Here is a 17,168-nt window from a genome sequence, read left to right as displayed (position 1 = left end):
TCAGGCCCTGCACAACATATGGCCTGTGGGCTGCTTGTAGCCCATCAGAGGACTTTGAGAGGCCTAGGAAAAATGTAGGGTTGCCACTATGGACTCTCCTGTTTGTCACACGACCCATGGCAACCAACCATCCTCAGTCTGTCTCTAGTCCAACTTGTCTGCTGCCTGAAGAAGTTTGGCCTATTTTAATTTTGGCCCTTACCTACTGCCAAGTTGTGCAGGTCTGATGCAAAAGTGAATACATGTTCTTATTTGGGAACTTACAAGTGCAAATTACTAATAATGCATAAAGTTAATGACTTACCTGATGAGCTCACTATGTATTTTCAGCTTAAGCATCTCTCTAATTCACATCACTGCTTTCTCAAACTATATAAAATAGGTCAAAATCAATCACAATCATAAAATAACAATACTTTCAAAGGTCCCCAAACTCAAGGATGATTTTCTTTGAATTATGTGGGAAATACTCCAAAATCGAAACTAACTCCACTTTAGGCTCCATATATTAGGATAGGAGAAACTTTATAATTGAGGAGGACCTGTGAGATTTCTCAGATGTTTGTAAGCAGACATGGCCAAGACCATCTAACAAAGGAGGCTCCCTGCATGCCAACTTTGACTGAGCACCAAACTGAGACAGTCACTCTTTGGGGCTCAGATTATTCCTGTCTACTTCTTTGGGTGAAGGTTGGAGTTCACTCCCAGAGTGGGCACCACAAACTGGACCTGTCAGAGGAAAAGACTTTCCTCCTTTGCTCTCCCTCTTTTTCATCCTGGCTCTGAGAAATGGGACTGGGACCTTTGTTTCTGTTCTGTTCCATTTGTCCTTCTTAGTTCCAGGTGCCTGAGATGACAATCTCCGCTGAACCTGGGAGATCCAGCCAGGATTCCCTGCTGAGTATGGAGAACCTTGGGGTAAAAGAGAAATTGAAACCTGTCTGGATTCCAGGCAGTGAAGGCCACTAAAAGCAGTGTTACAAGTACAAAGAACTGAAAGAAATAATTGGAAAAATACTGACAGAACGAGTATCAGGAATGATCTTTATATCAGAAAGTCCAAATATCCTTAAAAGGATTTTGTTGAAAAAGGCCATGTTCATCAGCTCCATGAAAGATAAGTTATACCGAAAAGAGTACTGGATTTGGCCTCAGAATTTCTGCATTTGAATCCTAATATTGTTATTCAATGCCTGAACAGCCTTGAGCAAGTAATTTCACTTTTCTGGGCCTCCCTCAATTTCCTCATTTGTAAAATGAGAAAGCTGGAATGGCCCCTAGGGATCCCTTTCAACTACAAATCTATCATCCTGTGACCCTCATTTGGTCCCAACCAAAATATTTCCTATATATAATGAGGTTCTACAAATACTCCTTGTCACAGCTGCTAACACAGTAATCACATCTATGTCCCAGAATATCACAAAGCTTGTTCAGATAACTCTACAGTAACGTGAAAGGACTAATCAGACACACTAGAAAACAAATGGAATGAAAACATATATTGCCTGTCATGCAACTGAACAGGCAGTCCATGGAATCAATGTGTCAACATATATGTCTGTGTACATATATATATATATATACAGATTTATATATATACATATATATATATACACATACATATGTCTCTTGTAAAAGCAATACAGGTGCATCATGATCTAGATCCAGAATTGAGGAGCAAAAGATTAGGTTGAACTGCATTTTGGAATATATCCAGTACTTTCAATCATCTCAAAGTGCTGGACATTCCAAAAGCTGATCCCAACATCAACATTCTTTAGTTAAGTTACATTAATGAATGGAAAAGCATTTATTAAGTGTTTATTGTGTTCCAAGCACTGAGCTAAGGTACTGGTAATAAAAACAGAAAGGCAACAATCCTTGCTCTCAAAGAGCTCACATTTAGCTGGGGGGTGGGGGGGTGGCAAGAGAAGCTAATACATAGAAGAGGAATTAGTTGCAGGAAAGATGGAAAGGTCCTCTGGTCCTCAGTGTGCTACAGCAGGATGGATGAACATCAAGGCTCAGGTGACCTAGAAGGCATAGCTGGAGTGAAGAATGTAAGGCCTGGTGGTTCAGGAAATACTGCACTATGCTAAGCAGAGAGGAGTATAAACACCTGAGATGCAAAGCCAATGACCAAGGTCATGGGCAGTTCTAACACTCAATGCCTAGCCCTCTGAGACAGGAAATGACAACATATGTAAGAAGTGCCAGGACCAAAGAAGAATTAAAATTACGACTAATCCAAAATGCAATAGAAAATGTGATTGGAGGAATAAGATTGCCTCCCCATTAAAAGGAGGTAGACTGGCCATGTAGGGGAAAGAGTAAAAAGAGATGCGTAGCCCAAGTGGTAAACAGATACTGCAAGGTAACAGAACAACAGGAAGAAATGAAGCTAAAAAAGACTGAATCCAGATTGTGGATGGCATACAAAGCCAAACTAAGGAGTTTATACCTTATCTTATGAGCAATAAAGTGCCATTCAAGGTTTTATGGTCAAGCCTGTTCCTTAAGAAGATGATTCTGTGAAGTACAACCTGAATAGGAGACAGAGAGATCACTTGGGAGGCTATCGACCAAAAGTGAGAAGAGGGTCTGAACAAGTCAACAAGCATTTATTAAGCACCTACTATATGTGAGGCATCATGTTAAGTACTAGAAACCAGAGTGATGAGCAAGGGTGATGACAGTGTGAGGAGATGAGGGAGAAACATCCAAGATAGATTGTGGAAGTAAAACTTATAAGACTTGTCAATGGAGAGGAAAGAGTTAAAAAAAAAATCTTGAGCTTTTGAGTACAAAAAGATGGTGGCACCATCTTTCATCAATAGGAAAGGGGGAGTTGGATACATCTCTATTTATGGCAAAAGGCTGGGAGAATACTAGGGTAGAATATTGGATATAGTCTCTGAATTGCTTGTTTTTGTTTAATTAATTTGTGAAAAAGTATTTAAATGCTTACCATATTTGAAGCCCTTCACTCAATGCTTTTTTCAGTTGTGTTCAACTCTTCATGACCCCATTTGGGATTTTCTTGGCAAAGATACTAAAGCAGTTTGCCATTTCCTTCTCCAGCTCAGTTTACAGATGAGGAAACTGAGGCAAACAGGGTTAAGTGACTTGCCCAGGGTCACACATTTAGTAAGTGTGGGAGGCCAGATTTGAAACCAGGAAGAGGAATCTTCCAGATTCCAAGCCCAGTGTTCTATCCGCTGGACCACCTAGCTTGGTGTTAATGATAAAAATAGAAAAGGAAGACAGCTCCTACTGAATGAACAATGTTGCTGCTGAACACTGTGGCTGTGTAAGACTAACAACAAGAGCACACAGAAAGGCTGCCAACACAGGCTCTTTGATTGGCTTTTCTAAGGAAAGCAACTTTAAGGGGTTAACAATCTCAGTTTAATTAAATATACATATATCATTCACTTAGTTCAGGGTAAAAGATCAGCCCCCTGAACTTCAGGGCATATACAAACGGAAATTAGAAATCACATACATTATATAAACAGATCAAATAACACAAACCAGTCTATCCATAGCAACACATAATTACCAGAGAAGCACCAACATCTGGGCTATCAAAGACGAGGGGGGGGCTATTTCAACAGCTTGCCCAGAGTCTTGTCACCCTTTAAATGAGTGTACCCCCAAAAGTGTAACCTTCCAACACATATACCCTGGAGACTCGAGGCTCACCATTTAGGATGTGGGAAATCACTAACACCAGGGTGTGGGAAGTTGTTCAGTTACTAGTACCACATCATATACATTGTTTCCAGTCAGTGATTCCTCATTGCCTTAGTGCTAAGAAACACTCCAAGATAAAAAGATCCCACTTCACCTGCCCCATTCAAACAAAGGCCAGACTCATTAAAGGCACTTGATAGCCTTAGCATCCCAAAAGAGAAGAACAGCAAAAAAGCCCTGCCCTGATTACCATTACACCTCCTCTCAAGAAGTTCACACTCTAATGGGGAAGATAACACATATAAGAAGTTTCAGCTGGAAGTCAGATGGAAAAGCTTACAGTGAGTGGCCTTTAGGGTGCAGCGATAAAGCAGATGGTAACGCATCATCTTTACTGCCATTTCCATTAATAAAACCACAACTACTGAGCCATATGACAGTCCCAAGAGCATTGTTTTCTGGTTCCTCAGTAGCTATGGATGCTGAGGAAGCAGGTGCCAAGTCATAACTCTTCAAAAGTCACTCGCTTGAATGATGGCTACAGGGGGTAGGCTGGGTGAAAGGCTGGTGTTTTGGGGGCACTGGTGTTCTCATGGCCCTTGGGCTTGGTGGCAGTTGGGGTACATAGTAGCAGGGATGGCAGACCCCTTCTCCCCAGAGGCTTCTTCCTTGGATGCCAGCTATGGAGACAGGGTAGAAGTATTTTATTGTTAAAAGGAAAAGTTCCACCAAGATGAGAAAGGGTTTTCTCCTGCTCTGGTGTACAGTCAAGGTTTCATCCTCCTCTCTTCACTCTCACCCCCTCCATCCAATTAGTTGTTGCGTCTTGTCACTTCTACCTTTATAACATCTCCCATGGATCTCCATCTCTCCTCTGACACTGCTACCATCCTGGTCCAGACACTCATTACTCATGCCTGGATGACTGAAATAGTCTGCTGGTTGGTCTCTCTGCCTCAAGCCTCTTCCCACTTCCATCCACCCTCCACTCAGATGTCAAAGTGATCATAAAACACAGCTCTGACCAGGTCACCCACCCCCACCCCCATTCAACAAACTCCAGTGGCTGCCAGCTACCTCTAAGATCAAATATAAAACCCTCATAACCTAGCTCCTTCCAACCATTCTCATCACCTTACACCTTATTCCCCACTTCACATACTCTGCAATCCATTGACACTAGTCTCCTTGCTGTTCCTTATACAGGACATTGCATCTCCGCCTTCAGGCATTTTCACTGGCTGTCCCTCATGACTAAAACTCTCTCCCTCCTCATCTCTGATTCCTGACTTCCTAAAGTCCTACCTTCTGTTAGAAGCCTTTCTCAGTTCTCCTTAATTTTTGTGATTTTTCTCTTGATTATCTCCAACTTAGCCTACACCTAACTTGTTTGAACACAGTTGCTTTCATGTTCTCTCTCCCTTTAGACTCCAAAGCCTTTGAGAGCAGGGTTGATTTTTTTTTATTTTTGTTTTTTGCCTTTCTTTGAATCCCCAGGCCTTAGCACAGTGCCTGGCACAGAGTAGATGCTTAATAAATGCTTGTTGACTGTTGATAAGATATATAAATAAAATTTATTTTTAAAATTATATTAAGTTAAAAATAGGAAATTTGAGAAGAGGGGCAGGTTTGGGGGGAAAATTAGTTATTTTGGAGAAGCTGAGTTTGACGTCAAGAAGTGGCTGAATATGAGAAATTGGAGCTTATGGGAAGAGGCTAAGGCTGGATACGTAAATTTGGGAATCATCTGTATAGAGGTAACTGAATGCAGTTGTAGATAAGAATGCCGAAGGATAGAGTACAGAAAAAGAAGAAAAGTAGGTTCAAGAAAGAAGACAGGTAGACACCTACACCAGGTAAAAGGGCTGTGATCACCAAGAATGAATGGTGTTTTGGTTTCATGGTGTGTTGTGGGGTCAACTCAAAAGAATTTGCAGATTCAAACCATCTCCAACCCAAGCAAAGGCATTTATTGAGAACTACACTCTCCAGCAGGCTGAGTTCTAAAGAAGAACTGGCAACTTCACTAACACAAGACAGGCAATTTTATAGTGTAACAATGTGTAATGCATGTAATGTTGTAATGATACCGATTACACAACAAAAATTATGAATAGTAAAAAAGCAGGAGGGGTTTGTCAAGGGATTAGGTAATGTGATTTCCCATAATACATACAGAAAAACCCTTTGGGGGGGCATGTATGTATGATAATGATATTATATGTCATAAGTTCACCTAAAGGACAGTTTTTGCTATTACTATGCAGGTACCTACTTAGGTAAAGTCTCTTCTATTGTTTTGGGGTCCACATCCTGTTCAGGCATTCTGGTGGTGCTGCTTTCTGATTGGCTGGCTATTGTGGTCAAGTCTGAGATCAGATGGATGTGGCTGTGGTTGAGTGCAGGGACATACCTGCTGTTTCTGTGAGGAATACAAAGAATGGGTCTGAGGGCAGTTGCTGGCTAGAGGCAGTGGCTAGGATTCCATCACATGGACATGCCTGCTGTTCTAGTGAGGCAGTGAAATATATATGAGGAAGTTAAGATGTTGAGTCTGGGGGCCTGTGGTGTGGTTAAAGCCAGATTGTGTGGTCAAATCAGGCTATGTCTGCTTTTCAGTGAGGCCCATAAGGAAGTTAGAATACTGGTGATGGGGCAGCTTTATTAGGATTCCATTAAGAGCGGAAAGCAATTTTAGAGAACTCAAGGGAGGGAGAAATATCCAGGAGAAAGTGGATGACAGTATCAAATGTTACCAAAAAAAAGCAAGCAAACAAAAAACCCCTCTGAGGATCAAACCATCAACAAGTATTTATTTATTAAGCATCATCCTGTTAGGCACTATGGTAGACTGTTGTTGTTTGTCCTTCGTCCTCCCAGAGGACCACAACATCAGGAAGGTGAAGTCATGACATGCAAGTGAACTGGATTTAAGTGGGGGAGGGCTGTGCAAAGTCACCAGCCTCACTTTCTCTTCCTCAGCCATCTGGGTCCAGTGGCAAGATATAGATCAGGACAACTTGTTTGGGTCCTGGTTGGTTCAGAGTGAATGTAAATAGCAATTGTTTCTGTTCTGCCCAGAAACCCTGAGGGTCTTCCCCTCCCACATTTTTTTTTTGCCTAGGTAAAAAAGGCCATTCTCTGCCTCATTTCTTACCTAGCCTTGATCACTGAAAGGGCATTGGCTCAGTCAAACTGAGACTTGTTAAAGACCTTAGCTTAAAAAGGCCAAGGTCTCTCACTGCATCCAGGACTATGGTATAAGAATACAAAGACAAAACAGGTCTTGTCCTTAAGAAGTTTATATTCTATGAATAACAAAATGTACACACACTTAAGCAGATACAAAACATACACCATAAAGAAAAGATTTAAAAGCCAATGGATTTTTAGTTCTCACTATACTCTAAAATCCTTAACTTTTTCAATTCCCAAACTCTTACCTCAGGCTCCCCCTTCCCCACTGTCCTGACTGAGCACTTCCCATGACTCACTATATCTAGGCGGCACCAGCCATATTTTGCTTTTACACTCTGATTATCTGGGTCCTTCTCCCTTCATAGTACCTTTTATATACACTCCCTTTCCTATACTCACAGAGATGCTACTCTCTTCATGATCTCATCACCTCCTCCCTGGACTATGGCAATAGTCTTTTAACCAGTCTCCTCTAGTCAAGTCTCTAGCTACTCTAATCCATCCACCACACAACTGCAGTCATGATAGTTCTAAAGCACAGGCTTGACCACAATGACCACCTCACCCCCCCATACACATTCAAACTCCAGTGGTCCCCTATTATCTCACCTCCAAAGTAAAATATAAATGCCCCTATTAGCCTTTCCTAACCCGGCCTCTTCCTACCTCTCCTGTCTTCCTCCACTTTACTCTCTCTACATGCGCTCTAAAATCAGCTACAATCAAAATGACACTCTATCTCTTATATGTACAGGCTGGCCCCTCTTGGTAACATTCTCCTTCATCATCTTAGCCTCTTAGCTTCCCTAGCTTCTTTGGTTACTTGTCCTTCTCCCCACTCCTCCTCCCCGAAGGAGACCAATGACATCACAGGATGATGTCTTGACTTGTGCTTGAATTGGTTTAACTGAGGCAGTTACACAAAGTCATCAGTCTCATTCTCTCCTCCATCTAAGTCCATCTAAGTCTCATTCTCTCCTCCATTTAAGTACAGTGGCAAGATAAAAGTCAGGACAATTGGCAATGGCCCAGGATGAAGTAGATTGACTTTGGTGTCTTCAATGCCTGACCAAGCTCTAAGTGCTCCACAGCACCTGCTTCAGCTGCGTTCATGGCCACTGGAATAAACTGTTCTCTTCCACCCATTCTGCCAGGAGAAGTCTTCACATGCTTCTGATAGCCACCCCCCTAATTCACCAATGAGTTTGAGGGCTCTCAGTTACCCTCAGCCTGGTTTCTAGCCTGTCTGCCAAGACAGTTTACCAGGGTATGGCCACTGTGCATGCTCCAGCTTCTTGGAGCCACAGGTGAGAGCTAGGTGATAGGAGGACACCAAAGGTGGATGAGTAGCCCTCCCACCAGACTTGCTAGTCCTCCTAGAACATCCCATAAAAATAAGCTCAAATCATACCTGCTGGAAGAGTCCTTTTGTCTCACATTTCCCACTTATCTCCCCCCAACACTTTCCAACTGAGATGACCTTCCTTCTATTCTCACTAACTCCTCCATTAGAATGTGAGCTTCTTGAGGGCAAGGGCAGTGTTTTTGGCTTAGCATTGTGCCTGAAATATAGTAAGTGTTTAATAGATGCTTATTGCCTGACTGACCACCTTCTCACCAGCTGCCAGGGGTCACCACTCCCCTGGATAGCTTATCCCCTACTATGAAGTAAATTCATTAAGGGGAGGAACCATTGCCACTTTTATATTTGTATTCCCAGTGCTTAGTACATAGTAAGTGCTTAATAAATAATTTTGAATTCATTTCTTCATCAATTAAGAAGTCATCGATGACCTCTAAGAGAGCAGTTTTAAGGTGGTAGAGTCAGAAACCAGAGTACAGTGTTGAGGAGAGACTGGAATGTAAGGAAGTGCACAGGGATTGGGATTTGCATCAGTGAAGAGAATACCCAAGGAGGGAGATTTCTGAAAACTGTCTTCAATTATCTTCCCAACTAGACTACAAACTCTTTCAGATACAGTCTTGTCTTTCTTTCTTTTTTTGCCTAGCACCTATGCACAGGAGCCATTTACACTTAAATTGTTGGCTAATAGATAATCTTTTATTGAATTAGCAAAGGCAAGCCAATCTTAGAAGGCTTAGAAGTCAGAGTGGGCCTTAAAAGACCAACTAGGGAATCAAAAGAGCTTCTGCCACTACCCAACTGCAGTTCAACTCGGGTTATTAACAGAAGGTTAGCTGATAACTTCATAAGATTTCATTTCAAAATATACCCAAAGTACATTAGACAGTCTTAATTAGACTACTTAATAAATTAGTCTGATAAAAATCTAAAAGACATGAAAGCATCAGTGAAGTTATACAACAGTAATGATAATGTGCACAACCTTACTAACCCTATAGATGATTTACCGAAGGGCAATTAACTTCATCAAAAAATCTAACATCAACATGATTATTCCACATATGTATTAAATCTTACCCAATAATGAAAACAGAAATTATTTCTTGACTATATTTCTGTCAAGCTGCATAGATTACTTGTATGCCAATGAAGCCCTACAATAATGCCACCCTATATTCTCCTTTCTCCCAACTCTATCTTCTTCCTTTCCCACTTATACTATTAAATATAACCAATTATTTTTGTCAAAATAGTTATAACCTAAGAAGAAACCTGATAGGAAACTTAAAAAAAAGTAGAGCATGATAGAAAGTTTTAAAGATGCTACATATCTCAAAAGAGAATTTAATTTTTAAAATGCCAATGTTATGACTGCACATATATCAAATTTCTTGCCTTCATAAGGGAAGGGGGAGGGAGAGAATCTGAACTCAAAATTTTTTTTTAAATTTAAAAGAATTGCATGTAATTGAGAAAAAATAAAATAAAAAATTAAATGTTAAAAAAATGCCAATACCTTTTGAAAAGCATTGCATTGCAAAAGATATCAAAAGGCAACACTTTTTTGTTAATGGATAAGAGTTCAAGACTGTTCTAATGACTAAAATCACTGATTTCCTCTATCATCTCCTTTACCTTCAACACAGAGGAAACAATGAAAATTATTTAAATTTTATTCATAATTGAAGAATTTTTTAAATGGTACAAATTTAATGTAAAAAATTTCCTGAAATATCAGTATTAAACAGTATTAAAATACTATGTTTTATTATTTTTTAATCACCTCAGTTTCTACACTTAGCTAATAGAATTCAAACATCAGAATTTGCAAATATCACCCTCAGAATATTTTTAAACATCACAAATCCATTCAATTAGGTCCAAGATGAAAGATGATCAGTTTAGTTTTCAAAATATTTTCCACTACATTCTAACTAAAAGGGGCTTTAAATTAAGTTTTAGAATCTTAATATAAATTTTATAGTGAATTCCTGGTATGACCTTTATAGCTATTCAAATCAGCAGTAAGAGATCCTCAAATCCTGCAAGAATTTCCCCATACGGTTCCACCTACATTTAACAAGCTAATTATTCTAAACTGTAAAGCTCTCCAGCTCAGAGATTGTACTTATTTGTGCCAAATATTGTATTAGACTAGACATTACACATAAACACATTTAATTAATAATCCAAGATTTTATTTGAACACAAAAAGCTATTTGAATGACTGAATCATTCTAATCCAGGCAATTAAAAAACCAATTTGGTAAACACTAAGTATCTCCTAGGTGCTAAAGCAAAAAAATCATAAAATAAGACAGACCTTCTCAAAGAGTCAAATAATCAAAAATTCAGGCATTTAACTCCCAAAGACATTAACAACCATCACAAGTTACCACTATGGCTATCCACACTAGAGGTGATGTGGGACACAATTCAACTTCAATAGCACATAATAGCTGGTGTTCTAGATCGCTCTATAAGCTAGAGCTAAATGTCACATGTATGTTATAAATGGTAACAATTCACATTTACATAGCACTGCCTCACAGCCCTGAAAGATCGACATAGCAAGTTTATTATCTCTTTACAGATGAGGCAGCTCAGAGGTAAGATGGCAGCCTTGCCTACAGTCAAATGTGAATTGGTTCCTAGAGTCAAATGACCTAGCTGTATAAGCTGAGCCTGCCCAGTTTGACTGTTGTTAAAACACTTTCCCTTTGTATGCCTCAATTTCTGCAGCTGTACAATAAGACCATTATGCTAGAAAATCTCTAATTATCAGTTACAATTCTAAATTCATAGTTGTAGGATACTATGCCTAAGAGTCACTCTCATACCTCATATACAATCTGCTAACAAGTCTTCATTTTACCTTCTCCCCTTTCACTCCTTGGACACTGACATCACCATAGTGCAAGGTCCTTATCACCTCACACCTAAACTATTGCAACAGTCTCATGGTTGGTCTTTCTGCCACAAGCTCTCTCCATTCCAGTTCTTCCTCTATTCATTTGTCAAAGAGATCTTCCTAAAAGATATGACCATGTCTGCTGTCCTCTCTGCCTCCCTCTCTCTCTTCCTCCCTCTCTCCCTCTCCCTCTCTCTCTCCCCTCAATAACCTCCAGTGGATCCCTAGTCCCTCCAGGATCAAATACAAAAACCATCAGCATTCAAAACTCTTCATAACCTACCCCTCCTCCCATCTTTCCAGTCTTCTTACATCTTATACCACCACCCCCCCCACAAGAATACTCTGAAAACCAGTGACACTGGATATGCCATTTCCCAACTCCAGGCACTTTCACCGGCTGTCCCACACTTCTAAAATGCTTTCTATACTCCTCCTCTTCCTGGCTTCTTTGGCTTTCTACAAGTACCAGATAAAATTCCACTTTCTACAGAAACCCTTTCCTGATCCCTATTAATTCTAGTGACTTCTCTCTGTTGATTATTTCCAATTTATCCTGTATATAGCTTGTTTGTACAAGGTTTTTTGCATGTTGTCTCCCCCATTAGACTGAGCTCCTTGAGAGCAGGGGCTGTCTTTTGCCTTTCTTTGTATCCCAGTTCTTAGCATTGTGCCTGGAATATAGTAGATACTTAATAAATGTTTACTGACTCACTGACTGTACCACTTTGACTCTATATGACACAATCATCAAAGAAAAGGGGTTATCTCAATAAGATTAAATTTAATTACAACCTTCCTAGTTAAAACTTACTCCCACCAATTTTCACAGATACCACAAATGAATGAAAAGTGCTGGGTTGGCTCTTCGTGGCATTGGCTAACAATGGAATAACTGTACATATTGCTCTATTCTCATAACCCAAAGATGGCACTAAAATAAAAGGAAACACTGAAGATAGTCAAAGAGTGATAAAATTCTTAGTTCTACGGAACACCTAAAAGGATGTGTGCTCTATTTATAGCTCTCATTTACAAAGTATTCTTCAGGGTACCTCAAAACATACTAAAACCAAAACACTGCTATTCTGTAATTGACATAAATCAACAAACAAAAAAGGTGTCTATATTTTATTTTGTCATAGAATGACTTATTTTTTATCAAATCAATAATATTTATTGAATACCTTACACACAACATCTCATTAACAACCTAAGAATTACAGCTTTTAAGAAAAAAAACAACTATAAACTAGACTGATAAAGCACTTTCCTAAGTAGTATGAGAATTCATTTTGAAATTAGCTACTTTTCTGTGGAAAAACTAGCAAAACAGTCTCCTCTAAAAATACTAATATCAAGTGTATTGTTTTTAGGCACAGAAAAGTTATAGTGGACACATAAGACACAACTTTGTTATTTACAAGTAATAAAATGCCACAGGAATGTGAGCTATTAAATGTTTACACATTAAGAGGTTTTGTGAATTTACTGCTCCAAAAAAAAAATCACCTTTTAACAAAATGGTCTCTTTGTTTTAATTGGTGAGAAAGTTATACCACAAGAAATAACACTAAATTTACAAGTACTAATACATTATATTCAACCAAACAAACTTATACCAAACACATCTGGATTTGGAAATTTTTTTTCAATGTGGAGTGCATAAGAAGGTATACTACATAAAAGGATAAATTTTAGAAGAAAAACAAACTTTTGATTAACATCAAGAAAAATTAAAAACATACATTCTGAGAAAAAAACTTTACCACCAAATTATTTGGTTGCCTTCAAAAATAAAAATACAAACATTAATAAATTATAACAACATCAAAATTAATGGCTGAAAAGAGGTAAATTTTGAATCAAATTTCACAGGGAGAACTTTGCAGCAGTTCAGCTATACAGTTCAAGTTCAATAAGAGCTTCGGTGATGCAAAAATTTTAACTTTTTGGGTACCTTCTCTTAGTACTTTATTAATATAGAAAAGGGGGTGGGTTGTAAATGGTTTTTCTGCCTAAAGCTAGTACCCCGGGGACATAAATAGGTATCTCTATCATTAAAAAAAAAAAACAACATTCTAGCATGCTTTTTTCAAATAGAACTGATTGGGTATTGCACAGTTACTGTCCCCACTCAATATATGTATGTACACACATTTATAAATGCTTAAACATGCATATATTTAAGGGGTCCTTCAGGGGAGACAGGTTTAAAACAACTCTTTAGCCTAAAATCAATAACTACGAGGAAATATTATTTTACTAGGGTCGGGATGTGGGGACGATTACCTGGGACTTTAGTGGTTTTGACAAACACAGAACTGGTTAAAGCCAGGACCAAAAACATGAAGCCCGAATTGGGATAAGCAAGAGCGAGGGGTTTGCCGGGGAGCCGCAGCCGCAGCTGCAACGCCTGACCCAGCTCAGAGCCGCAGCGCAGGTTTATCCGCCCAGAACAACTCCCGCAGGAATACCCTTCAAAGAGACTCAGTCGTGCACTCGAAGGGAGTCCCAGCCCCCGGGCAAAGAAAGAAACCCTTCGGGTCCCCACCTTCCGAAGCTTTGTCAGCTCCTAATGCTCCCTACCTCCAATCCAAGAAGACCCCTACTCCCTGGATGTTAGAAGAGCCGGGGAAAGTGACTCTTAGAATCCTGTGTCCCTGCCCAAGACACAAGGGAGAAGGAAGACAGGATCTAAACTATCCTTCAAAACCATTTTCTTGCTATGGAAGTCACGCAGTGGAGAAAGCACTGGACATGGGTTCGAGTTCCTATTACGCTACTTGCGGACTGAGTGACCCTGGCAAAACCCTATGCCTCTGTCTGTAAAACAAGAAGGACAGTACCTGCACTCTCGTCTCACAAGGGGTGAAGGAAAGCTCTCTGTCAGTCTTCTAGGAGCTAAAAGGATCTGAATTATTATTACTATGGAGGAGCGGGGGGAGGACGTGCGGAAAAAGTGCTCAACAAACAGTCCGAGATCTCCATAAAACGAGCCAGGGGAGAAGGGATGACAAGCTAAAAGAAGTCACCCAGGCGCCCGCCCGCCGGCCCGCACACACTTGGCCACTGTCACAAGGGACATCCTGGTCCCCGGCGGGAGATGCTGTCCCTAGTGATCACGCACACGCACACACATATGCATGCATATACACGCACACACACACGCCTGCAGAGACTGACTCAGGCGACTGGCTAGTCTTCCTTGCCCCCAGGCAGGCTGAGTGGCGCGGCGCGACCACCGAGGGGGACCAGCTTACGGCGCGGGCCCCGCTGGAGACTGCCCGCCGTGCCCCGGGCTAAGCTGGCCCGAGCCTGCCACCGCCCACGTCCAGGTCCTTGCCTCGCCCAGCGGGGAGCAGCGGGATGGGATGGGGCAGGGGCGCCCGTGCCGGCCCGAGCGCGGACACTCGCGCGCGCACCCAAGCGCGCACACGCACTCCCTCCCCCTCGCACCTGCTCACCTTGGGCTTGTACAGCCACTTTCGGAACCTGTTCATCATCGCCTCCGCCGGTTCTCGCCCGCCCCCGCCCCCGGGGAGGCGGTGGCGCCCCTGGGGACCGGCTGCCCAAGGGAGACAGGGAGACCGAGGACCACAGCGAGGACGACGCCACGGCGGGGACGGGCCGGTCGCGGCAGCTCCTCCGCAGGCTTGGTCCCAGAGCGCGCGGGGGCAGCAGCCGCCGCCGCCACCGCCTCCTCCTCCTCTTCCACAGCACTGAGCCCTCGGGGCGGCTCGCGGAGGCAGCGGTGGGGGCGGGCGGGAGGGGAAGGGGTGCGCGCGGCGGGGAGACCGGCGCGCGACACGCGCTGCCTGGGGGCGGGGAGGGGAGGAGGGGGAGGGGCTTTCGCTCGGGATCCGGCTCGGGATCCGGCTCCGGCTGCCTCGGGTTCGAGCCCAGCCCAGCGCGCTCCTCCGCTCAGCCGCCTTCTCTCCCTTCACTGACAGCCCCAAAACATTCCACAATCACAGCAGCCCCAGGGGTTGGGCACATGCGCCGTCCGCACCGGAAGCCCCCCTCCCCTCCGCTATCCAAGCTCGTCGGAGGGGAGGTGTTGGGAATTAGGAGTGGGAGTTGGGGGGGTGGGGGTGGCTGAGAAAGCCCTCCACGACCGCCCAATCACTCCTCGCAAGGTCGTGCGCTCCCTCTCACCCTTGCTTTTAAAGACAGAGCGCACAACACCCGCACATCACGTTTCTTCTGGGTCTGGAGAAGCTCCCCAGCTCCTATTCTGAGGGAATCAGAAACGCAGCCAAATGACGAGCTTTGATCGGAGAACTACAAGCCCCAGGATGCATTGCGAAAAGCGAGCTCCTCGGGCACCGTGTTCCTCCTGGAGAAGATACTCTGGGAATTGTAGTAGTCTCTGGGGCGCCTAATCTGCGCTCTGCATTCTGGGGATCGTAGTCGCTTTGCGGGAGAGGGGTCAGGGTCGGAGGGGAAGGGTTTTCTTTTCACCCCTTCCTCCGCGTTCTGGTTGCTGGGCGACGGCGCACAAACAAGCGTTCTTTTTTCTCTGCTCACCGTTTGAGTAGTTTTCTCACCTTCCCCCTCCCCCCAACCCCGAAGCAAAGAGCAGACGGGTGATGGACTACAGTTCCCAGAAGCCTGCGGGCTCGCTAGCCTAGGCAACGCTTCTGGTTGTGTAGACGCCAAAGGAAGATTCCGTGAGTTGGAAGTGAGCAACAGGTGTCCTGACCTAATCTGTACGGAAGAGTTCAGTTTTGGGGAAGGCAAGTCTAGGATGGTAGAAGGAAAGGGGGTTCCTGAGAACCAGGTTTTTGCGGCGATCACCTAGTATCTTTTTGACACTTGAAGTTACTCAGGAACTGGGCTGTCCTCTTTTTGCAGGTTATTCAGGCCTCGTTGAGACTACCCGCCTTTATTTCTGAGGTCATCCCTGCTTATTTTCAGGTTCCCTTCCCCCTCCCCAAAAGTCTAACACCTTGGGAGATGCTGGTTTTCTGAAATTTAAATAATTTTATTTAAATCTGTTTCAGTTTCTTCGTCTGTAACGGGGGCGGGGAAGGAGGGGGGAGGAGTTGGACTCGATGGTCTCTTGAGGTTCCTTTCACATCCAAAATCTTAGGATCTCGTGATCCTAAGCAGCTTTAGGGAGCCTTTAACCAACTTTGCCCCAGTTACGTTCATAACCACAGTGTCAAAGAGTTTAGCACACCTAAAATGCAAGATACGAGAAGTTGTTGAGTAGTGACTGACTAAATTCTTTATGTAAATTATTTAAGCCCGAAAGTGAACTATCTCCCTATCTTTTGTCCTTTATCCCATCATAGTTTACTTGGACTATTTATAAGGGCTATCCTTCCTGTTAAGCTGCAGGGTCTTTGAAGGCGTGGACTTGAATATAATAGGATCTTGTTAAGTAGCTGTTGAATTAGCGATGATGATAATTATCATAAATCACCCCAAACATGTGTGTAGAAGTGCAAGATTTTTTTTTAAAGTAGCTGTAGGTAGGCTAAAGTGAAGACCACCCTTTGGGGGGCAAGAGTTGAAAACTTGGACATGCTCACTTACCGAGTAGGGATCTGAGCAGACTGTGATGTATCACTAATGAAGAATTTCACAGGAGAAGCCTCTTCAAGGATGTCACCAGAAAGACGTATGACAAGAGAAAAAGGTGGTCAAATCGTGTGCAGAGAAGGAGAAATAGTTGATGCCCAGCCCAGTTTCTCCATTGCTATCCACAGTAACATAAAGAGATCAGAGAAAAGTCCTCATCCCTGCTGGTGGTGCCCCTGCAGAGAATTTATGGTGGACATGGATGCAAAGGATTGGAAGGCATGACATGAATCTTCGTGAGTGAAGGGAGCATCTTAAGTCAATGATATTATATAGCCACTGAGGCACTCAAATGAGACCCCTTCCAGTGGATGTCCGGGGAGAACACTAACAAGTGGGGAGGCGGCAGGATCAGAAGCCAGGCTTTACAGAAGAGGCAGTATCTGAAGTGAACTGTGAAGGAAA

The 17,168-nt window shown here is 42.7% G+C and overlaps 2 protein-coding genes across 2 annotated transcripts in view; one reads left to right on the top strand and one right to left on the bottom strand.

Annotated features, from left to right (window-relative positions):
• ZFYVE28 (zinc finger FYVE-type containing 28) overlaps window positions 1-14,697 on the bottom strand; it is a 212,425-nt gene extending 197,728 nt beyond the window's left edge. The window contains exon 1 of the mRNA XM_036765515.1: window positions 14,642-14,697. Within this exon, the coding sequence (XP_036621410.1) occupies window positions 14,642-14,680 (39 nt within the window). The 5' untranslated portion in view covers window positions 14,681-14,697. The remainder of the gene's footprint in view (window positions 1-14,641) is intronic.
• Window positions 14,698-15,830: 1,133 nt separating this feature from the next.
• The window catches only part of CFAP99 (cilia and flagella associated protein 99), a 173,994-nt gene continuing 172,656 nt past the window's right edge, over window positions 15,831-17,168 (top strand). The window contains exon 1 of the mRNA XM_036765417.1: window positions 15,831-15,913. The gene's annotated coding sequence lies outside the window, so the exon portion shown is untranslated. The remainder of the gene's footprint in view (window positions 15,914-17,168) is intronic.

Source organism: Trichosurus vulpecula, chromosome 6 (assembly GCF_011100635.1).
Source record: "Trichosurus vulpecula isolate mTriVul1 chromosome 6, mTriVul1.pri, whole genome shotgun sequence".
Taxonomy (NCBI): Eukaryota; Metazoa; Chordata; class Mammalia; order Diprotodontia; family Phalangeridae; genus Trichosurus; species Trichosurus vulpecula.
This window is presented reverse-complemented; position numbering and strand designations above follow the sequence as displayed.